Source organism: Girardinichthys multiradiatus, chromosome 12 (genome assembly GCF_021462225.1).
Source record: "Girardinichthys multiradiatus isolate DD_20200921_A chromosome 12, DD_fGirMul_XY1, whole genome shotgun sequence".
NCBI classification, from domain to species: domain Eukaryota; kingdom Metazoa; phylum Chordata; class Actinopteri; order Cyprinodontiformes; family Goodeidae; genus Girardinichthys; species Girardinichthys multiradiatus.
Genome location: NC_061805.1, coordinates 25,017,904 through 25,036,505, shown reverse-complemented (window position 1 = coordinate 25,036,505; position 18,602 = coordinate 25,017,904). Strand labels below are relative to the sequence as shown.

The 18,602-nt window shown below is 38.2% G+C and overlaps 1 protein-coding gene across 1 annotated transcript in view; it reads right to left on the bottom strand.

The window, feature by feature from the left end:
• oxct1a (3-oxoacid CoA transferase 1a) overlaps window positions 1-18,602 on the bottom strand; it is an 80,042-nt gene that overhangs the window by 45,928 nt on the left and 15,512 nt on the right. The window contains exons 8-11 of the mRNA XM_047381147.1: window positions 5,338-5,445; window positions 4,998-5,112; window positions 2,533-2,627; window positions 1,870-1,918 (exon numbers count right to left, since the gene is read on the bottom strand). Coding sequence (XP_047237103.1) covers window positions 1,870-1,918; window positions 2,533-2,627; window positions 4,998-5,112; window positions 5,338-5,445 — 367 coding nt within the window. The remainder of the gene's footprint in view (window positions 1-1,869; window positions 1,919-2,532; window positions 2,628-4,997; window positions 5,113-5,337; window positions 5,446-18,602) is intronic.

Genomic DNA, 18,602 nt, shown 5'->3' with positions numbered 1-18,602 from the left:
ATGCGACACTTTTACTGTCTCCCATGCTTGTGGCGTTTTTTCAGCATGTTGTATGTTCTGTAATAAACCTCTGAGGCTTTCATAGAACAGCTGCACTTACACTGAGAATAAATTCCACACAGGTGGACTTCTTATTTAGGTGACTCCTGAAGGGAATTGGATGATTTCATTTGGGGGTTTCAGAATAAAGGATGTGTGGTACCCTTTTCAGATTGCGATTTAAAAAAACAAAATTTGGAAATTGGGTATCAATTTCCTTCCAGATAATAGCCACAATAACGCACTTAGAAAACACATCAGCTCACAATTGGAAATAACGAAATCATGTTGAATATCCATACTGATTTGAAATGGGTAATGTTCTTGGAACAAATTGATGTCACATCATTTAATGAAAATCATCAACCAACAGAGAGCTTAATCTAAAGTCACTCAGAAAATTAAACTGAAAAACTGATGCTAGTCCAATTTGTTGAAATGTCCTTGCAGCAACGCAAAATAATCCTCAGCAGTGTGTATTGCCCCATTTGCTTGTATGCATGCTCCTTATGAGATGACAGATGGTGTCCTGGGAAATCTCCTCACAGATCCTGACCAGGGCATCACTTAGCTCCTGGACAGTCTGAGGTGCAACCTGGTGGCATCGGATGGACCTAAACATGATGTCCCGTGGACGTTCTATTGGACTTAGGTCAGGGGGGTGGACACTAGTAAATGGTATCAATTCCTTCATCCTCCAGGAACTGCATGCATACTCTTGCCACATGAGGCTGGGCATTTTCATGCACCAAGGGAAGGGTGGGCGATTTTCCATGCTGGACATGAACGTAGCATTGCACGCACAAGAGCGTAATGACATCAATAGCAGCTGGTACAGTCAACAAAGCATGGATGCTAGATAGGGCTCGTAAGTATGGCTCCACTTTTCAAAACCCAAGCTTTACGGTGCTGGGAAGTGAGCACAGGGCCTACTAGGAGAGGTCAGGCCCTCAGGCATCCCTCATGATGTCTGTTTCTAATAGTTTGGTCAGTTGCCCAATGGAGGTCACTTTGTAGGGCTCTGGCAGTGCTCATTCTGTTACTTCTTGCACAAAGAAGCATACGCTGGTCCTGCTGATAGGTTAAGGGCCTCCAATGACCCGGTCCAGCTCTCGTAAAGTAACTGCCTGTCTACTGAAATCTCCTCCACGCTCCTGAGACTGTGCTGGGAGACAAAGCAAACCTTTGGGCAATGGCCCGTATTGATGTGTCATCCTGGTGGAGTTGGACTGCCTGTGCATCCTCTGTAGGTTCTAGGTATCGCCTCATGCTACCAGTAGTGACACTGACCCTGGGCAAAAGAAAACTACTGAAAAGTAGTAAAAAAAGAATGAGGAGGGACCAAATGTCCTGTATTTGGGCTCATCTCATTGTTGCTACTTTAGTGCAATTGTTGTTAATTCCAATAACACCAAAACAGCTGACACTGATTAACAACCCCCTCTACTCCTTAATTCAATCAGTATCATCAATCAATATTCCAGAAGTTTAACCAACTTGATATTATACTCTGAATAAAAACTGTTCCTTTAATATTTTGAGCAGTGTTTATATATGATTATATTAAATCCTACAGGTTCTAATGTGAAAAGCTACATAATTCTTTTGGAAGGCCCTGTAACGGGTAGCAAAAAGCACCTGTGGGAGAAAAAAAAAAAAAGCAAAATGTTTTGAGTGACAGAAATAATTAAGCAACGCAGTGGCGTGTATAAGACTATATGTAAACTTTGACCAGACTGTTACTGATCTATCTATAATTAAGCAGGTTCTAGTTCACATTTTTATTTAAATATACATTTATCATTCAGGGTATGGATCAATGAACCTCACCAGCATTAATCAGGTCTGCATCCACATCACTCTCAGTGGGGTAGGGCCCCTATCCAAAAAGAAATCAAACATGAGAGTGCACACAGGAAAGCAGACATACATCCACTCACACATGTCACTCATCCTGCCCGGCCATGATCTGCCGAGGGAGACAGATACAATCACATCTCTCTGATTAGATGAGACATTGATTTTTTTTTCTCTGTGTACAAGAAAGGGAGCAATCCTTTCACCAAAAAAATAAAAGAGTGGAGAAGAAAGGTGAGATGGGTACCTCTTGTAAAGCTGGGGCTTTTAATTAAAGGAAGCTTTGACAAAAAAGAAAAAACATTAGCATAGGCGCCCACATATTCCTGCAAACACAACCAATTGAAAAGTCATTCCACAGCAGCTTCAGCAGCCTTTGTTAAAAGGCTCAGGCAGCAAATAATGACTGTGACAAAGAAAAAAGCAAGTAAAAAGTGTCAAACTGCCACAATCTGATATATAATGAACATTGCACAGCTCAAATTAGGGCCCAAACTAGCAAGGAAAAAGTTTAAAGTGTGGCTATTTATCTTGTCTTACACTCGAAGCAGGATTTAGTTTTAAAAAACCTCACTGCTGTCAAAATTATCATTCATGTTACTTGGTGGCTCTGAAAGTAGCGAGAAAAACTCTTACCAGTCCCAAAAGTCCATTTTCACTTTGGAGGTGTACAGTGATCTCTGGTTTGATGAAGTTGCTGGCCAGCATGGGGATACCAATACCAAGGTTAGCTGTTTTCTTCAAGTTAAAACATTTACATGATTTGTATTCATGAGATATAAGTCAGTTATGAGAAAGGAAGCAGAAATACTTTCCAGAGTAAACTTTTCAGAGTTCTCAGTCATTTTAATTCACTTAAAATGTACAAAACACAAGTTTTTTTAATGGCAAAAATTTCTACAGCGCGTGGCTTTAAATATGTAATCTGCAAAAACAAGGAACTGGTAGAAAGGAACTAGGATCAAAGAAGGCAAAGAAAGGGAGGACAGGAGGTAGGACACAAGGACAAAAGGCTAGAAGGATGTACGAATGGAAAGACACAAGAAAGGAAAGAAGGAGAGAATAAAGAAAGTTACGACACAAAAAGGATAAGAACAAAGGACAAAATGAAAAGAACAAAGGACACAAGATAAAGAAGGAATGATGGAACAAAGGAACGAACAAAGGAAGGAAGTCCACTAGGAAGTATGCAAGATGTAAGGAGTAAGGAAGGGGACAACTTTTAGACAATTGGAGAGAGAATAAAGAGTGGAAATACTAATACTTTTCTATACTCATTTTGGTTTTTCTATGCACTTCGAAACCTGGACAATAATGAAATCAAATTCAATGCATAGAACTCGTTTCTTCAGCACATCTTCAACATCCCTTTAAACCTGTACATTAGCACAAAGTCAAGGTTATTTTGTAAGGAAATAATAAGTATTTATTACAGTGTTTGCCACGTTTGTTAGCTTCCCTGACAAAGATTCTCAAAATGCCTCATATATTTTAACTGCATTAGCATGATCTTAAAAAATAAAAAACAGCAAAAAAAAATTACGAAACCCAAACTTTAGGGTCAATGTTTTCAGTGGGGAGATCAAAAATCACCAGCAGGCTGGTGTAGATTCTCAGACATCACAATCCAATGTGGTTATATAGAAAGCAACTGGACTACTCTTGTCTTCTGAAGATGTTTCGCTTCTGATCCAAAATCAGTTCTAATCATGGGTTATGGCTGTTGATGGACAGGATGGAGGGTTTGGTCAACCACCAATGCCACCATTAGGGACAATTATGGGTACCGCTGTTGTCAAAACTTTATACTGCCCATCTTTGTCAACAGGGCATCACTTAGTCTTTTAATATAACATTTCACAAGCCTGCAGCAAAGAGACAAAACAGGATCTATCACCATTATCCTTTGCCCAACCTCTCTAGGTCCAAGGTTCTAGTCCTGGTTCCTCACTTGTAACTTCTGCTCTTTAGTTCACCTCACAGGTTTTCTATGGGATTTAGGTCTGGGGACTAATAAGCTTTGAAAAGATTGTATTGAACATTTATGTATATAAAAATAAATTACTTTCCAATGATCTTACTCAATTTGTTTAGGTTGTTTTGCCAATATTGTAACCATATATAGCGTGTTTGATTGTTTAAATTGTTGTTTGCTGACACAAAGTCATTTTTCACTATAAACCATGGAATGGGGTGCCTTAAAATTCATCTGTCACCTGCTAAAACGTGATTTAAGCATCCAGTTTGCAAATGAAGGATTGAATTGGCATTTTAATGTCTTTATTTCTTTCCTATTTATTATTAACATCACAGCACAGTGAATCCTTTGCATGTTGTCCAATTACAGTTACGCAGGCTGTGCATGCTTCTCTGGCTGATGATCAGTTATGTGCGCACTGCACCATTATCAGGTTTGTGCTTCAGCAGCAGATGATGTCACTAACAGCGATGGTGCGCTGGAATGATCCAGACGCAAGAAACAAGTGTTGCAAAGAGTTTTTATCATAGAAGACATGTCATGGCGCTTGTTTGTGATTGGCTTTAAAATCAGACCTTAGATAATCCTACATAGAATCCTTTATTCTCATCAATTTTTTTTATTTTTGACAATCCATATCTGTTGACTCATGTACAGACGATTCTCTCTTTCTGTCGTCTGTCACTCTATTTATGCCTCCTTCTCGCCACAGTGACAGCAGACATTTTTTTGTGTCAGTTAGTACCTGCATTTTAAACGAGCTAAATCTAGACACAAAAACAGCACCACAATCTGTTTCAGGTTTGATAAATTGCACTGCAGGTGGTAAGGGATTACACTTGCATATCCCCCTCCCATAAATGTGCATGCTTGGGTCATTATCTTATGTTTTGCATATGCATGAAGGCAAACACACTAAAACATTTATGTCAGCTGTTCCACTCATTCAATTTGCACCTGGTTTTGCACATGCAATTCGATTTGCATGTGGTTTTGTACACGAAAACCTTTTGAAGATCAGGACCTTAGAGTTAAAGTTTCCTTTTCTTCAGTAGCTGTGGGACGATACTTGTCTGCTTCAGCCTACGTTAACAGCTTCAAACCAAAGGATGTCAAAGGATACCATACATCCCATCTTCAAATTCCAGTGCTGCCCTGCGAATGATCCTTTCCCGAACAATGTCTGAATCCTTTTTTGGTTTGGGCTTTTCTTCTTGGCCTTTTCTCACAGTGCGTTTCTGGAAGCATTCAGAAATAGATGAGAAACAGCAAGATAGCATCTTGGGAGTCTATTTCTGACCAAGTGTAAGGACACGAGGATGAAACACTGAATGTGTATGCTCTCCACAATGAAACCCTGCTACATTGCACTGGCCCTTACTGTGAAATCATGCACATAATAATATCTCACTGTCATATGATCGTTCCATTTACGTGAACTCTGACAGGTCTTGTTTTTATACCTCAATCCTTTTCTCGTAGCTGGCTCCTTCAACAATCCTGTGGACATAGATACTTGGTATGTGTATGTCTTCTGCGGCAAACCTCCCAACATCTACCACCTCCTCAACCTGCAGAAAGACAGAGTAATGAGCACCGGCTTCATCTTAAAAATTACCCACAATCCCTAAGATTGAAGGTTCTGATAGAGAAACCATGCATTGCTGGAATAACAGCACCAGAAAATAATCTCTGCCCACTGGGCTATGAAATTCACTATGCTAAGTTGGTACAAAGAAATCTATATTGTCTTGATTTTTAAGAAATGTCTATAGATGTATAGTACCTTTCAGCAGCTCAGCACACTAAAATATGAACACATTTGGTCAGGCAAAATACCTTAGTAGATATGACAATGAATTAATTTATTTTTATATTAGAATTTTTCTTTTCATATTTTATTTACAGTTCAGATGTTTTTCAGAGAACTAAATTGCCAGTTGTATTCGTAGTTCCTACATTTGAATACATATTTTTCTCAGTTAATTTAAGGTACAACATGTACAACAGTGGTTGTGTGCACAAAGGAGCATTAACATTGGTCCTTCCTCCCAGCAGCTGTTAGACTTCATAACAATCACTGCTCCAGTCAAATAAGTTGTTTACATTGTCGTCTTCCGCTTAATTAGGGACCAGGTCGCGGGGGCAGCAGACTGAGTAGAGACACCCAGACGTCCCTCTCCCCAGACACCTCCTCCAGCTCCTTCAGGGGAAGCTGGAGGCCCCAGGCCAGCCGAAAGACATTGTCACTCCAGGATGTCCTTGACCATCCCCCGGATTCCTCCTCCCTGTGGGATGTGCCTGGAACACTTCCCGAGGGAGGCATCCAGAAGGGATCCAATACGGATGCCCGAGCCATCTTAACTTGCTCCTCTCGATGTGGAGGAGCAGCGGCTCTACTCCAACCTCCTCCCAGATGGCCGAGCACCCTGTGGACGAAGCTAATTCCAGCTGCTTGTAACCAGGATCTCGTTCTTTCGGTCAGGACCAATTTCTTACATTGTTCCATTCAACCTTACTGAACAGTCTCTTAATTTTACTATTAGTTCCTTTCATTATGTGTAGCTGCATGCTTCTGTTTTCAAGTCACTTTGCTGCTTAACACTTGAATTTCCCTACTGAGGGAAAATAAAGGATATTTCTATTCTTTTCGCCACATGTGATTTTTGTGGTGGATGCAAAGTTACCTACTGTCACAAAAAAAGTACCTGTCCTTCAAGTAGGATTTAAACCAATCGAGTGCTGTTCCAGAAAGGCCAACCCAGTTTTCCAGGCGCTCTAATAAAATGGAGAGATCAACAGTGTCGAATGCTGCATAAAGGTCCAGTAATGCCAGCAGTGTGGTTCTTCCACAGTCTGTTTTTATACAGATGTCATTTAACTGCTGAAACACAGCTTTTTTTATGATCTTACTGATGAAGGGGAGGTTTGAGATAGGTCTGTAGTTCTGCAGTAGCAGCTTTTCCAAGTTGCTGTTTTTCAATAGCGGTTTGATAATTGCTGTTTTAAGGGCATGGGGGAAAACACCTGACACAAGGGATGTGTTTATTATTTGAGTTAAATCAGACATTATGACAGGCAAAGCTTTCTTAAGGAGAGCAGTGGGTAAAACATCGAGACAGCAGGAAGAAGGGCTTAGTTGCTGTATGATTTCTTCTAAGTTTTTGTAGTTTATTTGGTGAAATTGGGAAACATTCTGAAGCCAAGAGAGCATTAATCAAAGAAGCAGTCAGGAAGCTCAGGGTATCTTTAGAAGAGCTGCAAAGATCCGCAGCTCAACATCTGTCAGGACAACAATCTTTATGGAAGTGTGGCATGAAGAAAGCCATTACTGAAACAAAGCTATAAGACATCTCTCATGCAGTTTCCCACAAGCCATTTTGGGGAATGCATCAAACCTGTGGAAGAAGGTTTTATGGAAAGATGAGATCACAATATAGCTTTTTAGCCTAGATTCAAATGGCTATGTGTGGTGAAAAAACATTTAACGTATTCCTAATCACACGATCTCCACAGTCAGAGAAGGTGGTGGCAGCATCATGCTGTGGGGATGCTTTTCGTTAACTGGGTTAGGGAAGCTGGTCAGAGTGGATAGGACAATACAGGGCAATCCTGGAGGAAAACATGTTTTAGGCTTGAGACTGGGGTAGAGGTTCATTTTCATTTTCAAGCTGGACATGAACCCTAAACAGCCAGCTACAATGGAATGGTTTAGATGACAGCATATTAATGTTCTAGATTATCTTATTCCAAGTCCAGACTTAAATCCAAATTTGTGATAAGACCTTAAAATGGGGGGATAATACAATTACAAACCACAGATGTTCATTTGTAAACCTGAAAAGTATGCATAATTTTCCTTCCACTTTACAATCCAGCACAACTTAGTGTTGGTCTCCCACATAAAAGTCTAATAAAAAAACAGGTGTGTTCTTGTAATGTTACAAAAAGGTTCAAGTGGTATGAATAATTTTGCAGAGTAAATGTGAGCAAAAAACTATAAACAACTAACACCTATAGAGGTAGTGCAATATCAGATATTTGCTTATCCAAACAGTTTGCCAGTCTCCAATTTTGGCTAATATTGTGCACTTCACACTGACAAGAGGACCAGTATTAGATGAGGAATCTAGGTTGATCCAGCTTTTCGTTTAGCAACTCCACAGAAGCCACTGTACCCAAATCCAGCTTGGCTATATGAAAAGAGAAAAAGACCATCTGATGCAACAAGCCCAGATGTACAGCTTGATCCAGGGACCAATGGCAGCAGAAAGTAGAGGTGCATAGAAGGCAAGGCACCAGGGTATCAGAGACTAAACACAGCTGCCTTCAGCAAAAATAAGCTTGGTTAAAAACAAAACAGAAAACAACAAGCACAGTTAAATAAACGGTAATAATTCAATTACTCCCACACTTAACACAGAATTGTGCAGTCCAAAATGAACAAAACGATGTATTCTAGGCTCTGAGACAGAAGTGCATCACCTTTTTGTAGAACGTGTGCAGAACCAGCAGAGAAGTGTAGATAAGGGATTATTTCTGTCTGACTAACAGGACAGAGATGGAAATGGTTATTGATTTAAGCAGCACTGGGTCAAGATGACTGGTATAAAAATCCCAGAAGAAATACACCTGCTGTCTCTTCTCCTTAGGTAACATTAGGATGTGCTAAAAAGCAGGCTTCCAGCACCCTACACTCTTACAGGTGTGAAAAGGGAACTCTGCAGCATGTGTGGGCTACAGTAATCTTGCTCGCCATTTTCCTCAGTCTCATCTAAACCATTCCAGTTAAACTCTGGCTGTATGTTTAATGTTGTTGACCACCAACCCCAGGACTCAAGTCTTTTGCATCTTCTAACAATTTTTTTTCCACAATTGTTCTACATTGAACTCCTTCCATCTTCCACTCAAATCTGACCAGCTTCCTGTTCCTTCTGCAGAAAAGCATCCCCATAGCACAATACTGCCATCACCATGTCTCACAGTAGGAACAGTGTGTTCAGTAAAGTGCAATGTCATTATTTCTCAAATACAGTGCTTTCCATGCAGTGGAAAAAAGTACATTTTTGACCCGAGAGCATTCTGCCACGTTTGCTGTGTTCCCTACATGATTTATACAGTGTTTGTTGCAGGGAGCAAATGGTTGAAACTGTAAAATAAGAAAGACAAAAATAAAGCTCTATAAAAAACAATCATGTTTCTGGTGACTGAAAGAGAACTTAACCATGGCAACACAATTCACCACCTCACTTCTACTTTCAGTGCTTTGCTTCTTGTACAGCTCACTGTGTAACCTACTTATTCCATTTACATGAGGGGCAGCCGTTCAGAGCAAATTGAATTGAATCTGTCCTTATCTCTGCTTCTCTCCCTCAGCTCTCGGCGCTGACTGAGAGAAGTCAATGGCCAGGAGTGGATCCCGTCTTCTTGTTGTCATGGATACGAAGGCTTTGGTATCTGAGGAGCTAAGGCCACTTAGGATCGTAAAGTGATTTTATACTCATTTTATGGGTGTTTAGGCTGGTTTGTAGTAAACCTTTGATGCTGGATAACAAAGAATGAGGCAGATGGAGATGACACTAGAAGCACTACAACAAGAGTCTAACATATTTAGTTCAATCTGACATTTTTTCTGAAAACAAATTTGCCTATCACAATATGATATTGTAGCAAAATAGTAAAACTAAAAGCACAACAAAAATTATTTTGCATGCATTTCAATGCTAAAGATAAAATAACTTCAGCACTTTATGTCTTCAGTAAAAACATGGGAGCTCAATGAGAAGTACCAAACAAACATGAATCCACACCTCAGAAGTGGACTTTTTTCATGCAGTTTTGTTGCCCTCTCTAAAACACACACAAAAAAACCTCAAATTTAGCCCCATTTTCAATTAGACTTCCAAAGCTAAAATCACAACACAACAAAAGGCTCATACAATTTAAATGTGGCGTGCAGATAAAAAGCCTCAGTTCCTTTCATCTATGTGATGTGTCCCAACTGCACAGGAGGTTCAACAGACAAGGAAGGATAAAGCATTAAAATAAAATACACACACACACACACACACACACACAGAGACAATTAAACAGGTGTGTAAAGCAAGTAAACAGGCAGATGCATTGAGATTGATATTCCTGTATTTGTAGCCAGATTTTCACATCAATGAGAGCAAAGCGAGGCATGAAGTGAGCTGGCAGGAGGACGCGGGGAATCAATGTACCCTCCGGGGACACAGCAAGGGTTTTTTTTTTTTTTTTTGAGATGGTACGCTTTTTTAGGCCACAAGCTTTGTCAAATCTTGTTAATCTCACACGGATCTGTTTACAATGCAACCAAAATCCAAAAACAACAGTGTTGCTGCACAAGTGTTCCCAGTCCATTTTTAGCAAAATCATGCTATGCCCATCCCAGCTAATTTGACTTAGAAATTAATAAAAAATTTAAGGTAAGTAGCTTGACACATTAAATACAATCCAGTGGTTATAGTATTGACAAAAGCTGTTGCAATTTTCAATAAATGCTTAGACTGAGTTTGATAACATTAGCATTCTGACAGAATGTACAACATATATGTAAAACAAAATCGAAATTAACCTACATTTTCCTAAAGTACTCCGTAGAGCTGATCACACTGGCTGACAGCAGAGCAACAGGACAAGAGGTCACATTACTTCCCAATCACCAAGTCAACATATGAGAGGAGATCATATAATGTGTTTTGTACTAAACTCTGAATGCTGAGAACCAAAGAGTGATGGCCTGACAGACCAAGAGTGAGACACAGGACCAAGAAGAGAGAACAATCGGACTTATGAAGGCTCGATACACTTGATTAAAATTTGGCTGCATCATTGCTTTATTGACCATCTCATCTTTGAAGTTCTAGCAAGATTTGTTTTTGTTCTGCCTTCATGCACCAGCAGCAGACATCAGAACTTATCTTAACCAGCAAGATTATTTTTTGAACTGGCACAATTTGTTTCTGAATTTCAAAGAGAAGAACCACCAAGAGACCCAGTTGATTTCACAAAACCAACAGGCCGTGAGACTGAAGAGTTCCAAAGGCAGACAGGAGATGCTGTTGAAGCAGTGACAGAAAACCCCCCCAGCCACGAGAGAAGGAGAATAAGGGCAAAGAGCTAATGGGGCCCAGAGCAGAAACCCACCATGGTTTAGAAAAACGAAACAGCCATCTGATCCAATAGTAGCCACTTACTTGTTCTGTTCTATGATCAAGGCTGTTTTCTAGAATTAGATTCTGTTGAACCTCAATGGCCTTTTTTGAATTCTCCTTTCTCCAAACCTTTCCTTTGAAAAGGTGTTTAGAAGTTCATCTTATGTGCAGCAAAGGTTTTATATATTTTTACAATATAGTTTTTTTTCTTCCGTTTTATAAGGCATGCAATTAAGGCTAACTGATTGAATAAATTAATATATTCATTCCAAATAACCATATATTTGAGGACTATGTAAAAATGTTAAATAGGCAATCAGTCCAATTATTAAGTATATAAACATAATGGCTATACCATTCTCCAAGGAGTTTAACCCTCGACTGTGGAAGAGTACACCCTGGAAGGATCACAGGATAATAAGAGTGACAAACAACCATGCATCCAAACTGTTGGAGGTGAGACATTTAGACTGGGAGAAAAACAAAAAGGTGCAGGCCAGGATTTACATCCAGAACCTTCTTCCTGCAACAACTGTGCGCCGATGCAGCTGGACAGCAGACTTAAGTAGGGAAAATGTCAAAAAATGACAGTGATCCTTTAGCATTTTCATCATGAGTTGAAGGACTTCTACATTTCCAAGTTAGGATATCCATATTGCAGTTAAGTATATTAATGTATCAAGACTCATATTAAATTGATCAGTTGCGTCCAAACCATTTGATCATTTAATTTGTTTAATTGTCCTGAACTTGATGGTTTTGTGCCCACTCAGCTGTTTAATGTAGCTGAAACATCTGGGGAAGCACATCAGCAGCTTAATCCCCAATCAGAGATTGAATTTGGGAATCATATGGTTATGTTGCCTGAGACAGCCATTAAGACACATTGAATTTGGCAATTACTTTCAACCACTTGTTTAAACTGTATTTTCAGTTGGCTGGAGCTGCTAATTCATTTAAGGTTTTATACGCGTAATATCTTAAAAGGAATAGAAAAGCACTGCTGCCTTTCAAAATTTAAACGCAAAAATCATTCTTTAAAGTGATGAATAATCATAAATGTATTACGGCATTTTTAAAATAAGCTTTCTGAATTCTAAACTACCAGAATAATACGTACCTAAAGGACAGTTTAATGTCCATCATTACATGAAAAACAGCCTTTTATACCTGCATAGGAAGGAGTTGAACTTCAAGGATTTGGGACATTGTCTGCAGAATTTGGGACATTGTCTGCAGAATGAGAGGTCCATTAGATCCTTTAGCCGTCGTTTAAAATCACCTTCAGCACAGAAAATGTTTGTGTCATCAGCAAACAGTACAATTGTCAATTTTTCCACAAATTTACCACATAAATTGTCTACATACATTATGATTTTTTTACCCCCCAAGCACTGACCCCTGAGGAATTCTGAAAACAATATCTAAGATTTCAGAACAAACATCTCTGAACTTCACATTCTGCTGTTTGCCTCTCAAATATCTCTGAACCCAGGTCATGACAATCCCTCTAATCCCATATTGTTCCAACTTATTGTGTATGAAGTACAAAAAGAGGAATATGTTGAACATGCCAGTTAGTTTTAGGAAAATGCTTCATATTGCATATGTGTTGATATTCTGCACTATTACAATTTTAAGTCATGTATGCTGGAGCTCAGGACATTCACACACTTTATAAACTGGATAAAATAAAATTAATTATTTCAGAATTTTAAATCATCAGAATAAATCATCGTAAATTATAAACTGTTTGGTACCTTATATAGTGATAGTTAAGATTCTTGAATTTATATTGAATCTAAAAGTGTGCTTTACAAGAACAAATACTAAAATGGGGCAGTAAGGAGATGAGTAGAAATAGCTAGATCGGCTACAAGAAACAAACTGAATAGGACACTACACTCATTACTGTGTGTATTTTTAGCTTTTCAATCTTCTCCCCATTGTGTGGGCACTTGGCCATGCTCTGTTGTCACTTTCTGGGATCAGTGCAAACTCTATCCTCTAACCTAAGATGCAGGCATCGCGAGCAATCTGTTTCCTCTCTGTGGAACCTCGACTGCCACAATAGAACCTGGAGAACAGAAGCCAGTCAGTCGATTGGCAACTCCTGATAACGCAAGAAGAACTATATATGTTTCCCAAATGACAAAACGCCAAAGGTGACCAATTAGTCTAGGACAAATCCACATGAAAACCTATTAAGAAATCCCTTACGTTCCTCGGAGGCCTGCAGCAGATTAATATTCTTTAGCTTTGTACTTTAAACTTCATGAGACTTCTGCAAATGTCGGCAAGGCACCTGGATCTTAATCTAGTTCAACCTGATTAGATCAATGTAAAGTAAATATCAGCGATAGAAATGTACTAAGTGATTTAAAATTATATAAGATAAAATATTTGCTTTCAGAGACATAATGTGCAAACATCATTGCTAATGAGTCAATCTGGAATTTATGAGCTGGGCAGTTTATAATGTTCCAAAAACTGTATCCACCTTCAGATAAGATGTATTTTTTGACATTTTCACTATAAATTATATCAGCCATTTATCCATTCTCTATACTTGCTCATTCCTACTCAGGATGACACGAGCATCGAGGGAAAAAACGTGTCACAACTCAAATAAATAAATAAGTTGTTAAACAATGCTTTGCATGTGACAATTTAAGTGAATTTGCAAATGCATTTAGTAATTGCATTTATTTCTAATGGTTTCAATCTGTAAATTATCTAATAGATGCATACTTAAATATAGAAAGTCAAATGTGAAAACATAGGTTAAAGTATGTTTACTTATTTCAGTATTTATACATCTATTTTATATATCAGTTTTGCAAAACACAATCTAGTTCTTTTAGCTATCCGCCTAACCCATCAAAGTTAGTGGGTGGAACTAAAACTGAGGTAGGTGATTGGTCTGCAATAGGGGTAACTTCTCAGATGTTAGACTCTTTTGGAAAAGCCAAGGGGAATGTTTAATATATCTTATGATGGAGTGTTGCTGCGATAACAAAAATGAACACAATTACTAAAATAATGAGATTTTTAAAACATATTATAAATTGAAATCTCAATGGACTTAAATAATTCCAGAATAAATAAACCATTTATACATTTGTCACAATCAGTCACCGAAACACTTCTACCTAAAGGCAAATTAAACTATCTGATTAATCCAACTGCAGTGAGAGGAACTGTAACAAGTGATGGATTACTTATTTGTATTTGTGTATCAAACATTTTTATTAATCTAAACCCAATCTTTAATAACCTCTCTCTCTCTCCCTGAATGGTGAATCTGCCTAAATTTTAGACCATATGAAGGAATGAGAGGAATATATTATTTAAATATATTTATTCTTAGAATGTCAATATTAACACTTCAATTTTGAATTGAATGGTTATAATGGATCTAGCACTAATATAATCATTACTTGTATTACTAATAGTGTGACTTCTAGTCAAGTAATAATACATTAAAACATTTAAGAAACAAGAACATGACATAAAAAGCCTAAGAGTGCAAATTCTGAAAACATGAACCTTTAGATCCTTATCAGCTGATTAAAGGTTTATCTTTATCAAAATTATCTATTTATGAATCCTGTCTGAAAGGCTCAATCAAGGCTCAGATGCATGAGTCATTTATTTATTTAACCTTTATTTAACCAGGTGAGCTAGTTTTCATTTACAACACCGACCTGTGATTTGAAATATCAGTCCTAACCTTAGGGGAGGTTTTGTGAGAATGAAGGATTCAACCAGAGGAAAGCCTTGAGGTTTGCCCACAGTTTGGTTGGACACTTTTTACTTTCTGCTACTGGTTCAGTGAGCATCGCCTTAACCTAGCAGGAAAAGACAATCTTTTTTTAGAGAATAATTTAAAGAGTACTGGCATGCATCCAAATAAGGTGTTTACCATAATAGCTTCATAATCTTAAACATTGTATTTTGATTATCTCTTTTTCCTCTCAGCTAGATATAACACCACCAAAAGGCCAGAAGTGTATGCAATTGTGTTCAATGTCCCTTTTTTCTTAATGCTGTTTACAATAAAGGAATGTGTCATTTCACTGCTATTTAAGCATGTTTGAGCATAACACAAAGTAACTGTCACTTACTCTCTTATATGAAAAGTAAGCACTTAAACTTGAAGGGTGGCATGGATTTGTGTTGATACTCACCTCTCATTTGATTTTGCAATTTATTGCAACTGTAGACTCAAGGCCTTCAACTGCTGCAATTTTCTTTGGAGATGTAACTCAAAGTAGAAAGCGGCGATTTTCTAAGAACAATGTTTTTGATGTGAAATATCATGTGAGAATTGGCAAATACTCATTTAAAACAAGCCTTATGACAGCCGCAATATTATGTGCAACACAAAACCGAAATGTGTTCACAGTTCTACCAACAGGAGGAAATGCACATTATTCTTAAATGCAGAACTGTATAATGGTGGACTAAACTGCATGAATTCAGAAAAAAGGAAAAGAGGATGAATTAGCCACAAATCAAGTAGTTTATTGTGACTACAATTTTATCAGCTAACTTCCAGCTGGCAGTTCAGTGTATCAGCAATTAATACAACAAGAGTTCCTACTGCGACAAAGACCTCATAGTGATCAAACACACCACTCATATAGTCCCATACTAAAGGTTATGTAGAAATAAAAAGCCTACTGCACATTTTGTGCCCACAAAAGTCAATTCATCAACCGGTTTTGGCAGAAAGTTTATTGGGTTTGTTGAGAAAAAAAAAGAAAGAGGAAAAACAAAAAAAATAAGGCAAGAAAGCCCGAAGAGGAAAAAAAAGAAGCAGTAAATAACACCCAGAGTGCTGGCTGTAATTGAAATTCCAGCAATAAGCAAACAAGACAGAAGGTATTCAGTACCACAGAACGACTACAGTGGGATTTCAAGACGGGATTTAATATTTCATAAACGAAAACTGGAGTAAACAAACCAACACAACTCAAAAGGTAAGTCACACAAAGTCTGATTTCCTAAATAACATTTAAAACTGAGGGTCTGCAATGAAAACTGTGCATCATCTGCACACACCAGCCATTTTATTAGGTATGCAATATCAACTGTGTGTTAGTACAAATTAGCAAATTAGGGACCAATTAGGAAAATTAGCTAGTTATATGGAAGCAACTCAATGCATCTAAATGTGGTGAAAACAACTGTCTGAGGTTTAAACAGTACCAGAGTAAGGAAGAAAGGGGAATTTGATTGTAAACCTTCTGCAGGATAATGAACCATGTTGCAAAGCTCAAATTCTTCAAAACTGGTTTCTTGACTGTACACCAATGGACCCCACAGTCACCATATAACAAAAAGTACAACTTTCTATTATACAAGTCTTACATTCCACTTACGGTGAAATGTAAGACTTGTATGAGTGTGCAGCAAACAGGTCTGATGCAGCTGTGTGATGCTATCATGTAAACATGGCCAAATAAGATAAGGTTTTGAAGGCAGTATGGGACTAATGGAACTAATGCCATACTAATATGAAGCATTTCATTTCAACAAACTACTGAATCTTAATACAACAAAAAGGCTTGCTTTATGAATGTACAACAGCAACAGTGGGATTTTGGTCAATGTCATATTAAGATCTGCAACAATATCCCTCACAAATCCTTAGAACTCTTAAATTATTTCTCTTGTTACTTCGCTATTCCTCTTTTTATAATGGCACAAGTACAGCAGGTCGTTGCTCAACCCCTCCTTTTCTCTTGGGTTAAAATTACTACCAGTAATGAGAAATTTCTGAATATTTCAATATAGCTATGCGTGGCAAACAGATTGTGCCTAACACCGAGTCTTTTTGTACAAATGTGGGCTAGTTTGTCTGTAAAAGAAGCTCAACGCCTTATTCGAATTTGGGAAAACGGCCAAGCATACTGGTTGTGCCATTTTTACAATAGTTTTGTGAATTCCACAAATCACTGATATGCTACCTTTTAGTGCCCTTAGAAGAGAATTAAGCTCTTAGTCTAACCATTGTTATAGATATTTTGTATAATTTAAAACACTACACAAACCTCAAGCACAAAAACAAAATCCACAACTTCTATTTTTTGTTTTAACACAAATGTACAGTGGGAGGCTGATAAATCACTCTGAATGGAGGTCATTTATATCCATTTAGAGCCCTCTTCTGGGTACAAGAACAAAACACACTAAAATGTAAATTCATTTGACACTTGCATGAATGGCTGCAGAGCACACAAATGTATTGTATTACTACTAGGATACTGTTGAGTCATTTACCTGATGACCGATCGTTGAATTGTGGCAAAAACTACTTTGATTCACTACATTGACTCCCATAATGCACTGGCATATTTTGTTGTACCTGCATTAACAGAGAAGAACCAGAGCAGCTGGATACCGTAGGACTGTGATCTGGTTGCCTAGCAACCATGGCAGGAGCAGGTGATGATCTAGTAATTTTTTTGTGAAATCTTCTTTAGTAACACCTAATTTTCAGACAGTTTTCTCACAGCAAAGACGTTGATCTACTCCAAGGAAGCACAGCAGTTTTTTCAATGATCTGACGAAATAAGGCTCTTGTATTGGTCATGACCTATTGTTTTTAACTTCAATATGTATAGAAACAACTACAATGTATTATGCCACAGATTCTGGCCATTTCTTTAAAAATGTGTCAAACATTTGTCAATATTTCACTTAATATTTAAATAAATGTCAAGTAAGCAATAAGACACTGTGTAAGCATAAAGCAATTCCCATGTCTTACAAAAGGACTCCTAGCCCCTGATCTTTTTCCCATGATGACCCTAAACTATCCTGTACTTTATTGGCAAGTTATCTGACAGACACCCATCATCTGAAAATTCAAAGATAATGGTACAACTGCAAACCATCAACACCATTGTCATTCAATTAAACTGTCAGGCTGGGCAACGAGAGCTTTAATCAAAGAAGTCGCCAAGGGGGCCATGATGACTCTGGAGGAGCTGCACAATCCACAGCTCAGGTAGGAGAAACTGTTGGAAAGACTACTATTAGTTGTGCTACAATTCTGGCCTTCATTGAAGAGTGACAAGAAGAAATGTGTTGAAAGGCCACAGAAAGTTGAATTCCCAGTTAGCCGCAAGCCATACTGGGAGCCAGCAAACTTTCTGTGCATCAGACCCAAATGTTGTAGGTAATATGAAAAATGTAATGTGCACTGAAACACTGCACATCATCCTGAATGCAGTGAAAACATGGTGGTGGCAGCATTATGCTGTGGGGATTCTTTTATTCAATAGGGACGTAGGAGTTGTTCAGGCTGCATTCAAAGATGGACTGTCCAAAATACAGGGACTGCAAGAAAACCTGTAGGAGACTGCTAAGGACCTGAGACTGGGCAGAGATTTACCTTCCAGCAGGAGGACAACCCTAAACTTAATAGAGCTACAATGGAATGGTTTATATCAAAGCAGATTTATGTGTTCGAATGGTCCAGTCAAAGTCCAGACCCACATCCAGTTATCTATATGGCAAGATATAATTCAGAAAATAGA